The sequence below is a fragment of the Crotalus tigris genome, unplaced genomic scaffold (assembly GCF_016545835.1).
Source record: "Crotalus tigris isolate CLP2741 ecotype Arizona unplaced genomic scaffold, ASM1654583v1 scf7180000023724.639413, whole genome shotgun sequence".
NCBI classification, from domain to species: domain Eukaryota; kingdom Metazoa; phylum Chordata; class Lepidosauria; order Squamata; family Viperidae; genus Crotalus; species Crotalus tigris.
The window spans coordinates 265,892-280,693 of NW_024100142.1; the positions used below are offsets into that span (position 1 = coordinate 265,892).

Here is a 14,802-nt window from a genome sequence, read left to right on the forward strand (position 1 = left end):
GTCCTTATCATCATGGGGGATTGGAATGCTAAGGTAGGAAGCCAAAAGATAACCGGAAGAACAGGCAAGTTTGGCCTTGGAGAACAAAATGAAGCAGGGCACAGGCTAATAGAATTTTGTCAAGAGAATACGATGGTCATAACAAACACTATTTTCCAACAACCCAAGAGACGGCTCTACACATGGACATCACCAGACGGTCAACATAGAAATCAGATTGACTATGTACTCTGCAGCCAAAGATGGAGAAGCTCTATACAGTCAGTAAAAACAAGACCAGGAGCTGACTGTGGCTCAGATCATGAGCTTTTCGTTGCAAAATTTAGGCTTAAATTGAAAAAAGTAGGGAAAAGCACTAGGCCACTTAGGTATGAACTAAATCATATTCCTGATGAATATACAGTAGAGGTGACAAATAGATTTAAGGAACTGGATCTGATAGACAGAATGCCTGAAGAACTATGGATGGAAGTTCGCAACATTGTACAAGAGGTAGCAACTAAAACCATCCCAAAGAAAAAGAAATGCAAGAAAGCAAAATGGCTGTCTGAGGAAGCTTTGCAACTAGCTGAGGAAAGAAGGGAAGCGAAAGGCAAAGGAGAAAGAGAAAGATACACCCAATTGAATGCAGAATTCCAGAGAGTAGCTAGAAGAGATAAGAATGCCTTCTTAAATGAACAGTGCAAAGAAATAGAAGAAAACAACAGAACAGGGAGGACCAGAGATATCTTCAAGAAAATTGGAGATATGAAGGGAACGTTTCATGCAAAGATGGGCATGATAAAGGACCAAAATGGCAGAGACCTAACAGAGGCAGAAGAGATTAAGAAGAGATGGCAAAACTACACAGAAGAACTATACAAGAATGAGATTAACATCCCAGATAACCACAATGAGATGGTCACTGACCTCGAACCAGACATCCTAGAATGTGAAGTGAAATGGGCCTTAGAAAATCTGAGCAACAACAAAGCTAGTGGAGGTGACAGTATTCCAGCTGAGCTATTTAAAATCTTAAAAGAAGATGCAGTAAAAGTGCTACACTCAATTTGCCAGCAAATTTGGAAAACTCAACAGTGGCCACAGGATTGGAAAAGGCAGTTTACATTCCAATTCCAAAGAAAGGCAATGCCAAAGAATGTTCAAACTATCGCACCATTGCACTCATTTCACATGCTAGTAAAGTTATGCTTAAAATCTACAAGCTAGACTCCAGCAGTATGTGGATCGAGAACTACCAGAAGTACAGGCAGGATTTCGAAGAGGCAGAGGAACTAGAGATCAAATTGCCAACATACGCTGGATCATGGAGAAAGCCAGGGAGTTCCAGAAAAACATCTACTTCTGCTTCATTGACTATGCTAAAGCCTTTGATTGTGTGGATCACAACAAATTGTGGCAAGTTCTTAAGGAGATGGGAGTACCAGACCATCTCATTTGTCTCTTGAGAAACCTATATGCGGTCAAGAAGCAACAGTGAGAACTGGACACGGAACCACTGATTGGTTCAAAATTGGAAAAGGAGTCCAGCAAGGCTGTATACTGTCGCCCTGCCTATTTAACTTATATGCAGAGCACATCATGAGAAAGGCAGGACTAGATGAAACAAAAGTTGGAATTAAGATTGCCGGGAGAAATATCAACAACCTAAGATATGCAGATGATACCACTCTAATGGCAGAAAGTGAAGAGGAACTAAAGAGCCTCTTGACGCGGGTGAAGAAGGAGAGTGCAAAAGTTGGCTTGAAACTCAACATTAAGAAAACCAAAATCATGGCATCCGGCCCTCTCAATTCTGGCAAATAGATGGGGAAGAAATGGAGGTAGTGACAGATTTTATTTTTCTGGGCTCAAAGATCACCTCAAATGGAGACTGCAGCCAAGAAATTAAAAGACGCCTGCTCCTGGGGAGGAAAGCTATGGCAAATCTAGACAGCATACTAAAAAGCAGAGACATCACCCTGCCAACAAAAGTGCGTATAGTCCAGGCCATGGTTTTCCAGTTGCAATGTATGGCTGTGAAAGTTGGACCATAAGAAAGGCTGAGCGCAAAAGAATTGAGGCCTTTGAACTGTGGTGCTGGAGAAGACTCCTGCGAGTCCCTTGGACTGCAAGGCGTTCAAACCGGTCGGTCCTAGAAGAGATCAACCCCGACTTCTCTTTAGAAGGCCAGATCCTGAAGTTGAAACTCAAGTACTTTGGCCACCTAATGAGAAGGAAGGATTCATTGGAGAAGAGCCTAATGCTGGGAAAGATTGAGGGCAATAGAAGAAGGGGACGACAGAGAATGAGATGGCTGGATGGAGTCACTGAAGCAGTAGGCGTGAATTTAAATGGACTCCAGAAGATGGTAGAGGACAGGAAGACCTGGAGGAATGTTGTCCATGGGGTCGCGATGGGTCGGACACGACTTCGCAATTAACAACAACAACAATGGGTATAACTATCTATATAGCCAGAATGATTATCTCTATTAATGACAATTAGGAGCAGAATGAAATGGGCAAACATATATATATTAATCTGGCTAAACAAATTCAAGATTCAGAAATGTCTCTGTAGCAGGATATAAATCTTGCCTTATTAAAGGATAAATATCACTGAATGAGCAAAAAAAACCCCAAAAACCTGAGCTATTAAAGTTAGTTAGCTTTTTCTCAAAAGGTTAGATCATTTTCTTGACAGAACTCAACTGCTTACATTACCAAAAAGAAGCGTACAGACTCCTTGAAACTTCAGTTAGATTCATTCCCTCAATTTACATCAAGAATCCCAATACTCTTACCTGGAAGCATGTCAGTGAATGGCCCATAGCAGCAAATTTCCAATCCTTGGAAAAGCTGGGAAGGAAGTAAAAGGAAAACAAATATGTAAGCATGATGTAGAATTAAACTTCATGAAATAAGAACTTGGAAAGTTCAAATGGTGTGATTTAAATTACCAACTAGGTTGGAATGTATCCAGCTAATAAGGTTTGAGAACAATAAAAACTACATTCGGGAATATCATTGCCTGACAATGGAATATATCAGCTGCAGAAGACTGACAATGAGACATTTTGGTGAGACGGGAGAAAGATCTAATGTGAGATTTCTGAATATTTAAATTGTTAACCCCCCCAAATCAATTAATCTGCTTCACCTTTAAAAAATAGTTAGGTACTGAGTACAGAAATGGCTGAGAAATAGAAACTTTGGAAAGTAAAATTCTTAAAGGCAGAGAAATTCATAGGGAAGAAAAGATAAACAAGTACTATACACATCTATATCCTCCACCTGAAAGAAAACCATTAAGGCAATGGAACTGGAAAAGAAGCTGAAATAACTACTGGTTAATGTTATCTACGTTTTGTCAATGAGAACTACTATAGCTGATGTCTGTCGCACTGGCTTCATCAATTTCACCTTTCCAGCTTTCTACCAAGTATCTAGCTTGCAACAGACTTTCCTATTGAGAGGGAAGGCAAGAGGGAATCTGGAAATATCTTTTTGGGTTATTAAATGCTTAGGGAAAAGAAGGGACCAACTTAAACTGGTCTCTCCCTTTCTTCCCACCCACATTCTATGCAGCATTCACCTCTGTGCAGGATCTGAAGCAAGCCTCCAAATCCTTGGATTCCAAGAACAGTATGGGCCAACTAAATGATGAAAGCAAAATAGCAGGATGCAAGCACTGCTGCTTCTGGAACACTACTTGCACAAACTCCTAGCTATGATTTCTCATTATAATCTCTCTCCCTCCTTGTTGGGGGGAGGAGGAGAATTAGTTATGTTCTTCTATGGCAACAGGACAACAGGGCATTTTGAATTGTGGCTGTCCCTTTCCTTATGATTTCTGAATGTATTATTTAATGCTCAGAGGACAAGTCATTTTTAAAGAGGAAACCACACCATCTCCATCTCCATTCTCATTTGGGATAATACGATGCCACTTAAAGAATCTGAAAAACTAAAGTGTATTTTAAGAAATGCTAGTAGCAGTAAGCATTGCTGCAAAAATTATTCAGGTAGGCTGTGTTATTTATCTGGACAATTTTACATACAATATAATTGCATTCTACAATTCTCCTCCAAAGGATCAACATAACCTGAGGAAAAATGAAAAATGAAAGCCCTTTTCAGGATTCTACTTTATGAAAGCAACCTTTTTCTCCAGCGAGCATTCATTTCTTGTGATGACAAAGAAGAGGGGCACACTTTGGCGATAACTTTTTTTGTGTGTGGGATAACAGTTACGATAGTCCTACCTTTCCAACAGGTGATTCTCTTGCTCTTTTAGGTCCTTGATGATTTTTCCCATTAATTACATCTCCTCTCACTTCAAAATCTTCCTGAAAACAATATAAATGGAATCAGATGCCAAAGAAATCCTGACAGAGCCATATCTTATATGACTGAAGCAGAAAAAGAATTGTGGCATGTAGGAATCAAATATCCAAATTGAACCAGTAGAAAGAATGTATGACTGTAGCAATGTAATTCTTATCCTATATTTTATTGTTAAAAAGGATAATTAAGTTATATTGAACAGGAAACCATTATCTAATTAAGCAAATCCCCTATAGCAATTTGAATATTCATCTTTAGTAATAATACAGCAATTTGATCAATGGCAGGATAGGATGGTAACTGAGCACACAGGTTAGCTATGGCATGTTATATACACTGAGGATCGAAATTATAGCATAAAAAGCTTTTTGAGAAAATCTATTCATTTTCTAATTGGTGGCCTCTAGAATGAGAAGGCACAATATATTCTTCAACTTCTCCCTTCAACATAAGAAGCATACAGTCTACTCTAGTTCAGATACATAAAGATTTGAGAGGGGAAATGAAAAAAAATGGGGTGAAGGGGACCAAGATATACATCTAAAAAAATATTCCGGTTACTCCAGTGTACAATGAGATCCAGGAAGAGATTGAAAATAATTCAGTTATTCTAGCTGTCATTCAGAAAAACAGGCAGGGCTAAATGCCACCATAGATAACATGTTATAATTTCTTCCTCTGCTAATATTGGTAAATAAGACCCTGCAGATCATTAATCTCTGCCACCAATTTACATTATCTTCAAGGTAGTTGTCAAACCAGGAATCTCAAACATGCAGAACAAAGCCTAACTGCCAGTGCTTCTCTCTAACTCAGCAAAGGAGAATAAGAAATTATTCTTAATCTTAATCTCTTAGGCTCCTTGCAGAATTAAGTACCCTAGGAAGTCCAGGAAGACATACACCCCTGTCACGGTTCTGATAGATGAAACCAGTAAAAGCAGAACTCCAAGGCAAGAGGTTTCCTTAAAGAACTTATTTATTGGCTACAAAGTATCAGCATAGTCAAAAGTGAAACCAAGTCTGGAGTTCCCTCCCAAGAGCTACAATGTTACAAAGTTGAACTTCCCACCCCAGCACTATGTAATTATCCATGTTCCCCAACAGAATACTTTAGCGGACTTTCTAACGGAAGGCTCAGCCCACCAAGTCAGGCAGCAGTGACCTTGATTCCCATGGGACAATTTACTGTTTAGTCTAAACTTAAAACCACTCATCCCCCCTCCCAGTACTGTGGCAACCGAAAATGAAGCAAAAATGGTTTTAGCCAAGATCATTGCAGTGTTGACAGTAGCACCGCAGAAATTACCCCAGCTAAATATTAATACCTTCTTTCATCCAACAAGTTTGGCAATCCATTTAAATTGACCAAAGTTTGTTATTTTGGAAAACAGAACATTTATTGTGTTATATTTTAAATTTTTTTAATTATTGTGTTATATTTCTAAATTTCTGTGGCTTGATTCCATTTTAGCATGTTACAGACAAAATGTCAGATGAAGTGCCTGAAGAAAGAGAAAAGAAGCCCCAGTTGAAGTTCGGAAATTGTGTTTCCGATCCTTAAAGAATGGCTCCCCTGTTGTTAGTTGTTCTTCTCCTCTCAGGAGGCAATTCACAGACATACTAAGGATTTCTCTATTTTTCATGTCTATTTTCTTCTTGGTCATTAGACTCTACTAAATATTCAATCAATCAATCAATTTTGTTTACAACCCAAAGCCCCCAAAGCAAGTTACAAACACAATATAAACTTAGTACTGGATAAAACAACTAAACTATTTAGTAAAAATTACATAATAGACTTAAAGTAAATCATTGGTTCATTATTAATAGCTTAAATTTTATAGCCATAGTTAAAAATCTGGCTGTTACCACTGTAATTGTAGGATTTTCATCTACAAGTAATTTTTTTACATACTCAGAAATATATTTTCTTAGTTTAGATTTTAAAATATGCCAGATACTTTTCAGTTGAAAATTTGTAAAATTCACATGTTATACATTATACAAACATTCCATTACTATCACTGTACTGATAATTGTATAAGACTAAGCATTTAAAGGAATGGCAAAAAAAGATATACTAATCAATTACCTATCCCCTCCCACAAACGCCAGTCATACCTCTTTAAGAACTCTTCCTGCTTCGAGTGACTGTATAATCCCTACATGGGTTGAAGCAGAAATTTTTATTATTATTTAAAGTAGTACTTTTTTACCATCTGTAACATTTATTTTAAAGATACTAACAGAAAACTGTAAATTGTTGCAAAAGGGTAAATCCATATTTACATAATACTGCCTGCTAGCAATATTACAATGCATCGCTAGAAACCTCACTTCCCTACCCCTTATAGATTTTAAAATTCATTCTCTACAAGAATTCCACGGCTGAAATAGTTTGTGGTTAACTTCTGGAGATAACGCCAGTCCCTCTAAGAGCAGTGTAGGCAGAATAATGTATCACATAGTCACAGGAAAAAAAAAATTTCTGGTGACCAGAAACAATCAAATTAAATTATATGAAATAACCAGCACACCTAAATGCTTGGTTTTCTTTTCTTCTCTTGTCCCCATATTTTCAATAACAATTTTCCACATTTTTAATCATATTCTAGGATTCTTGGAGAATGATATAAAAATGAAACAATATGAATATATATATCTACCTTTGTTAGCATGACCCTAGATAAAACTTTGGAAAATGTAGCATCAGAGCTCCTTAATTTTTGCTTAGCTTAGCTTAAAGGATTTGAAAGATCGGATGTACGCAAACTAAACTAAACTAAGTTTGCTATAACAATTCCATAGATTATTTGCTCACAATTCATACATGATCTTCAAAGCTCATGCAAGATTCTTTATAAAATTTGTGTGTTTCATGGTGTTATGCAAAGAATGGTAGTGGCATATACTTTGAAAATCTACAAGCATCTTATCTGGTTTTGCTCAAGAAAAAAACAGTCTTGAACTATCCTTGGTGTCAGTCAAGATAGAAAATGTGAATATCTCTTTTTATACTGTTTGACATTTACTAAAGACAACATTTCCTTTTGACTACTAGTTGACACTCTGTGGATTTATGGAACTGTCCAATATGGTTTTATTGCCTCTATTTTCCTATATTATTTAATATTGCTTTATTGGATGAATTTTGATGAAATGTTACTTGTTTAGCTAAAGGCGAAATGTCAGATATAATTGCACAGCTAAGTTACAATAATTTAATGTATGTTAATGATACGAACTTTTACAAATAAGAGTCTATGTTGATCAGGAATTTAATGATAGGTTTGATGGAACATATGTGCAATTAACCCAGTTACCTCAGCAGGCCTTTAAAATCATGGAAAGTCCCCAGAAAACACCCATTGTCTCTGAGGTACCACCCAATGTCTTTGGAATGCCACCAAGGGAGGAGGTTGACTATTCTGTACTTCTTTATTTTATTTACTATGTGCCAGCTCTCCTGTGTGACAAAATGGTAGCAAAGAAAATGTATAAATATGTGCCCCATCTTCTGTTCAATGTTCTCTCTTGCTTTGAGGGACCTGTCTTTATTAACCTGAAAAACAACATAACACCTATGCCTGAACACTAAACTGACATACACGGAGCACCAGAAAGGGAGTGTGCATGGAGAGAGGAAGGAGATTTTTTTTTTCTGAATATTCACACTTACACTGGTAGCTCAATACCCATTTTTGTGCAGCAATACCTATAAAGTATTTCAGAGTTCTCTCACAGACCAGATCCTCATCTAAAGATTAAAAAGGAAAAAAAAATCACTTAATGTTCAATATTAAAAGAATAAAGACCATTCACTATTTTTAAATGTTTCCCTTAGAGCAGGTATTCACACAATGTCAGAAACTGCTTTCAAAAATATGTCATTTCAAAAGCAGAGACTGGAGTTTTACTGATTTATTTTAAACAATTACATACTTCCTTTTAAAATGCTATTTTTCATAGTCTGGCCAATATAACAGTTTGAAACAACATAAAACAAAATGGCAAACTGTATCTTAAAATACAGACTACAAAAAAGCTCAGCCTCCTTTATGCAAATGATAGAATGGAGTCTTCTTAACTATAGATAAAAAAACAGAAGACTGTATTACCATCAGCTGTAGCAATAGTGCAGAGGCAGGTAAGTAGTCATTCAAACAAAGATCAGTGGCTCTTTTGGTGCCCTAAGTTTGCAAAATTGCTAAATAGCAGCCACAGATTACAGACTCTACAAATGAAGTAAGAGAAAAACAACTTACAAGACTTCTATGTTAGCATATGATCTTATTAGCTCTTGGAGTAATATTACAATAATCATATATGATTTAGGATTTTTTTCTTTTTCTTTTTTTCTTTTCTTTTCTTTTCATGTAGCTTTAAAGGCTGAAAAAATAGGTACTATTTGCAATATAGGTACTGATATTCAAAAGTGGGAAAGAAATAGATTTTTTTAGGAATACTATATTTTTCCTCACTTCAATATTTATTGGATTGTCAATCCCAGAATTCCCAACTTATGTAGGAGCTAGAAGAATATTTGTGGAAAACATCAGGCTGACCAAAACTGCACTAACTCTCAATTGTGATACACCCAATTTAAATACTGTATTAGTTCAAAGGAAGCTGACACAGTACCCTGAATAATAGGTAGCAGTTCTTTACCCAAAGGTTAACTTTTCTAGCTGATTTGTAGCCTTTATTTGCATTCTAGATACAGATTCAAACATTGAATCACATTTTATTGTGTTCTGCTGTTACAATGCTGGGACACAAAAAGAAAAATTATAGTTTTGCATACAAGTGTAAAACAGGAAATGGAACCAAAATGTAACAGGAAATGTATGGATTTTCATTCAGGACTTCCAATACCATTACACACAATCACAATTATTAAGAGATATCTTGACCAATATTTTTTGTCAGAAAACAGCTAGCCAGATGCTTCTGGGAGGAATATTAGCAATATATGATATAATAAGAATTTTGTATTAATCACTATATCCAATATTTAACAACTAGAAAGAACACCTCTGAACATGAATGAGCTACCATGTAAAATAAAATTTGGCAGAACCTCATGAAAAATCTAAAATAGGCAAGACTAGCTATTGCATATTAATATTAAATTCAGATCTCTTAGTCCTAAAGGCATACTTACCTACCTAATCAATTATGAAAACAAAACAAATAGGAAGTTCATTTCTGTACTTCTAACTTACCTGTTTTTATTATTACATGGGTTGTTTCTTCAGTAATTTTATTAGACCAAGTACTCTCTGTTTTCTTGGCAAATTTACGTACTAGTTGCTAGACGAAAAGGAAAACTGAATTAGAAATAATTGGTTTTATCAGTACATCAGAGATTGCTGGCCTCAATGGAATTTTTCATTTATTAGAAAAATGTATATTTCACTTTTTTCATAAATTAACTATCCTACTCTGATAATATGATTGTGAACTATAAAAACATAATAGAAGAAATAAGATCCAAAATTAAAATGGTTTAAAGAATTAGGAAATGAGTAGTTTGACAGACCATCACATAGCAACAGAATGCCATCAGCATGGAGCCAATAAGTACATTCATATAGCAACAGCACTTAGACTTATATATGCTTCACAGTGCTTTACAGCCCTAAGCGGTTTACAGAATCAGTATATTACCCCAAAAAATCTGGGTCCTCATTTTACCGATCTTGGAAGGAGGGAAAGCTGAGTCAATCTTGTGCCATTCAGAATTGAACTCCTGGAGTGAGCAGTGGTGTTAGCTCGCAGTATTGCATTCTAACCACTGCGCCATCATGGTTCTTATAGGAGAAATAATTATCCTTGGATATTTACATAGTCACCTACTACAAATTTTAGAAACAGGTCCAACTAGGAGATGAGCCTAACTGAACACAAGTGAGTCACAGCTGCTACTGGAATATAAGTCAAAGCCAAGTCTAGGAGCACTTCCAGTGACTTAGTTTGGTGATAGGTAAGACAAATTAAGCCAGTTCAATTGGTTGTCCTATTGGCTAGAAGAATGTTTTCTTTCAATTAACTTTCTACTTGTTCAGTTCCATTCAGATTACACTGCATGTCTCTTCTTTGTTGCAGCACTTGCCCTTTCAAAATGCACCCCTTCAAATACTTTATGGTTGATACTCAAACTATTGCTGAAAATCTCATTGTTGGGATGGGCATGTAATCCGTATAGAATTTTATATGTTTAAACACTTGAATATTTTTGATATGTATGATCTCTGTTTTTATTGTTTTATTGCTTTATACTTTTAATAAAGTAGCTATGAAAGGAGGTTTATCTTTAAAAGAATGCCTCCCGTAAAATCTTAAAGCTCAGAGAAGTTTATATCTGTTGCTGTGAAAAATCTACAAGCATATCAGAACATGCTTACCAATTCACTCTGGTTTAGCCCAGATGCCACCAGAGACATTTTTTGGCCTCCAGTCCAAAGTAGATTCTTTCTATTCCTTTGCTTTGTGCTACAGCAGGTGGTATGTGCCAAAGGAGAGACTGGTTTTTCCAATACAGTGTGCATTTCTAGAAAAGAAAAGAAAAAAAAATCTTGTTTATATAATTAATGGCATCTTTTATATTTAACAATAATTATTTTAAAATTACCTTTTTAACAAAAATATATTAAATATAAAATCTTCCTTCTTAGAGGTGCCTGTATCTTTTAATGTCTATTGGGCATGCAGCTAAATATATGACCTTCATAATATTCAAATTATACTTCTAATTCTCAATCACATTTTAAAAGTAGAGAATGTCAAGTGATACACATTGCAGGATGGATGATAAAATAGAAGATAAAACATGGAAAAAACTTAAAGACCTGAGGCAATAATCCTTGTGCTTCTTGTTTATCCTACTTCTGAACAGCCTTAATATATTTCCTCTCTCCAAAAAGTAATTAAAAAGCAAAAGACTTTTTAAACTAGCCAAGAGAACAAACTGTAATTTGTAATCAAGCTATCAATAAATATAATCTGTTAAAACTTTTATGAGATGACCCATAATATTTTATTATGATATGAAAGACCAAACAAGGGCTGCATTAATTTGTTTCAGGATACAAAGGAAACTAATTAATTGATTTCACTAATTTCATATTTCAGTTCTGTTATTTATAGCAATTGAAGGAACTGGCTTTCATTGGATTTGGAGATCCTACAAAAACAAGCATCTTTAAGATTGTTCCACCAAAATTAATGTATTTTTATATTGTTTTTAATTAATGTATTTTTCTCACAACGAATAAGATTCTTTCTGGATATAATTCTTCAAACCCAGAAAAAAATATTTCAGATTCACTACATAGGAGGTAGTAATAAATGGACTTGTATATAAATAGCATATAAGAAAAGATCATAGCGTTCCCAAAATTTATGATAAGTAATATATTTCTGTTCTTAAAGTATATATAGAGAGAATTGTTAAATACTTAGCCTATTCAAGAACAAACAGCATTCCAGTACACACTCCTAATTAATTTTCCCCAACTTAGCCATTACAGCTAAGAAATGCAAACATTTCCACTTGCACTTTGCTTAACATCATATAAAAATCAGAAATATTGGTTTCTTTTTTCTCCAAATCAAACATTATTACTATTTAAATGAAATAATTGCTGATTTATTTCTCCGGACTACAGTAAAATGTTTGGGCTTTCCTTTGATCTCCAGAGAATTAGAAAATGACTCATGAGAAATTTGATAAAGTCCATTACATAACATACTTAATTGGGTAAGTGGGAGGATTAATAGATAGTGGAGACATCAATGATCCTGATCTCAAAATATTATTTAATACAAAACAAAACCAGTCTTGCACAAGCTTAAATTAATTTAATCTAGACAGCCATGCCATGGAATTGCTGTCTGAAAGTGACTGAGAATAGGGATTACTAACTCTAATGTTACTCGAAATTGAGATTACATTTAAATTTGTATCATTCTCAAGGCAAAATATAGTATCTCTAAATACTTCACAGGTATGGCTATTCTGCTTTTCACCAGAACGTTCTCATCCTAGAGATTTACAAGGATTCCAACGCAATGTGGCAATCTATTGAACAGAATCTTTTGAAAGAATTCAGCTGTCCTAGTAATTCTGATCCACCTTGTCTATTTAGAATGGTTCTTTTCTAGCCCCTGGAAGCAACTTTATTGTTCCCGTTGATATTTTAAATCTGGTTCTCATTGCAGCATCCTAGAGTGTCTTGAAACTGGCAGAGATTTGTGCTCTGTTCACCTGAACCATCCTTCTTTAGAAGGCTCTTAATTATATCTATTACCTACAGTTCTTCTACTTCAATATAATGTCAAAACATATAAGCCTCTGAGATCTCACTATTGTATATTTTGTTGTGCCATGAAACATAATTGGCTTTTCTGATGATATAATTAAACTAATCTTCTTTATGTAGAAGCACAGTTCAAGAGAATTGCAAAGAAAAATCCTGGAACAAGTTCATTTCTTGGATAGCTTTCCTAAGACCAAACTAGTTTATTTTCCTCAACTAGCTAATACACCTCACAATGCAATAGAAATCCATTTTAAAACTACTGTCATGGCAACAGAATTCAGAGTTAATATTCATAAACTCCACTAGTAACAAAACAAAATTAACTCTATAATTCATCAGTGGCAATCTATACCACGGTACTGTACCACACAGAAGGCATGTGTTTAGAATGAAACAGTACAGATAAAACTACCAGAAGGAAATTAATAGAAAGCACCTACAATGGATTGTTCCTCTCAGCTTTGAGTTAGTTCCTAGTGGATGCTTGATTCCTACAGTGTATACTAAACCCAGCAAATTAGCGATTTAATATTTCTCTGATAAAAACCAGAGGATTTATGTATGAAATGCATTCATTCAATAATCTATGCATTTTATACATAAATTCATAACAAGATATTCCATTTAAAATGAATATTTTGTTAATGTTTTGTAATTAGGAAAAAAATTCTAAATTCTCAGGATTTTATTATTTTTTAAAGAAAGGCAGTTTCAGAGCACTGCCAACTCACTCTTTCTTGTTTCTGTCTTGTCTCTTTTGAAATCAGTTTCCTCTCCTTCCTGTGACCATCCTTCAGGGCCAACATTCTGGCTTCCCTGTTTGAGGACAGCTTCAATGATAGCCATCTTCTGCTGCAGTTTCTTTAAGTTGTTTTGCATAGCATCCCTTTGCTACAAACAGAAAAGAACAAAACACAGGCTTGCCTCAGATAACTTTTCATCAATGAACAGAGAATAAAACATTCAGAAGTGAGACACACAGAGAATTTCACATGGAAAAGTGAGAAAGAGAACTTATTAATTATGGTGCTTTTCCTGAGAGGTCTGCATGACACTTATATAGTATTTTATTGGGCTGTTGGTTTGATCTCTGAGCTTTGCGATTTGGCTGCAAACATTTCGTCTCCATTCAGGGGGACATCTTCAGTACACTTTGAATTGTGCTTGTCTGTCAGAGCACTGGTCTTTAAATACCTTTTGTGTGGTGTAAATTGGTGTGGGTGTTATTTGTTCAGATGTTTCTGAGTTATGGTCTGGTTTCAGGCTGTTTGATTGGCTGTTTGTTGTTGCTGGGCCATAATCTTAATGTTTAAGTATCTTGTGTGTGATGCAAATGGTATTTGTTCATTTAGTTGCCCTTGAGTCATGGTCTGGTTTTGGGCTCTGTTTGTTCCCCAAGCATTGAGCATTTGTATATAAGCATTTAAGACTTTTGTGCTTTTCTGTGGTATGTTTCCTACATCTTCTGAATGTTGTTTGAGTTTTTCTTTTTTCTCATTTCTGCCCACCTCATTGTTTGTTTTGTTTTCTTGGGATTTATGATTGGTTTTCGGTTGTAGAGATTCTGAAGATTGGTCACCCTCCCCCCTCAATTTTAGTTTAAAGCCCTCCTGATGAGTTGGGCCAGTTTTTTTCTAGTACATTTTTCCGTTTTCATGGGGTGCAGCCCATCCCTTGCCAAGAGTCCTTCGCGAAGGAAATTAAGTCCATGATCCAGGAAACCAAAGTTTTCTTGGCGACACGAACCCTTTAGCCCAGCGGTTCTCAACCTGTGGGTTGCGACCCCATTTGGGGTCGAATGACCATTTCATGGGGGTCGCCAAACAATGCAGTCCACCATTTCCCCCCCTTTTCCTTAGCTGTGCTACTCCCTTTTATTCTGTTGGCTTTTGAAAACCAATAGAATAGACTCTCTTGAATAGAGTCTAATTCTATTGGCTTTCAAAAGCCAATAGGAATTGTCCAGGCTGTCTCTGCCCTGCTGAGCCCGCCAAAAGTCCCATTCTCAAACGGTGCTGCAAGTTGTCTGCAGTGAAGGCGAGCTGTCTGGAAGCTTCCACCCCTCCCTGCTGCGCAATTACTAAAAATGTAAGTAAAAGATGGCCAGGGGTGGGAGGTGGGAGGCCGGCGGATGCAGGGAGGGTTGCT

General features: G+C 35.9%; 1 protein-coding gene across 3 annotated transcripts in view; it reads right to left on the minus strand.

The window, feature by feature from the left end:
• The window catches only part of BRCA1 (BRCA1 DNA repair associated), a 102,189-nt gene that overhangs the window by 7,698 nt on the left and 79,689 nt on the right, over positions 1 to 14,802 (minus strand). For all 3 annotated transcript variants that reach the window (XM_039321279.1, XM_039321280.1, XM_039321281.1), the window contains exons 12-18: positions 13,386 to 13,545; positions 10,738 to 10,883; positions 9,556 to 9,643; positions 8,010 to 8,087; positions 6,452 to 6,492; positions 4,247 to 4,330; positions 2,786 to 2,840 (exon numbers count right to left, since the gene is read on the minus strand). In XM_039321279.1, coding sequence (XP_039177213.1) covers positions 2,786 to 2,840; positions 4,247 to 4,330; positions 6,452 to 6,492; positions 8,010 to 8,087; positions 9,556 to 9,643; positions 10,738 to 10,883; positions 13,386 to 13,545 — 652 coding nt within the window. The remainder of the gene's footprint in view (positions 1 to 2,785; positions 2,841 to 4,246; positions 4,331 to 6,451; positions 6,493 to 8,009; positions 8,088 to 9,555; positions 9,644 to 10,737; positions 10,884 to 13,385; positions 13,546 to 14,802) is intronic.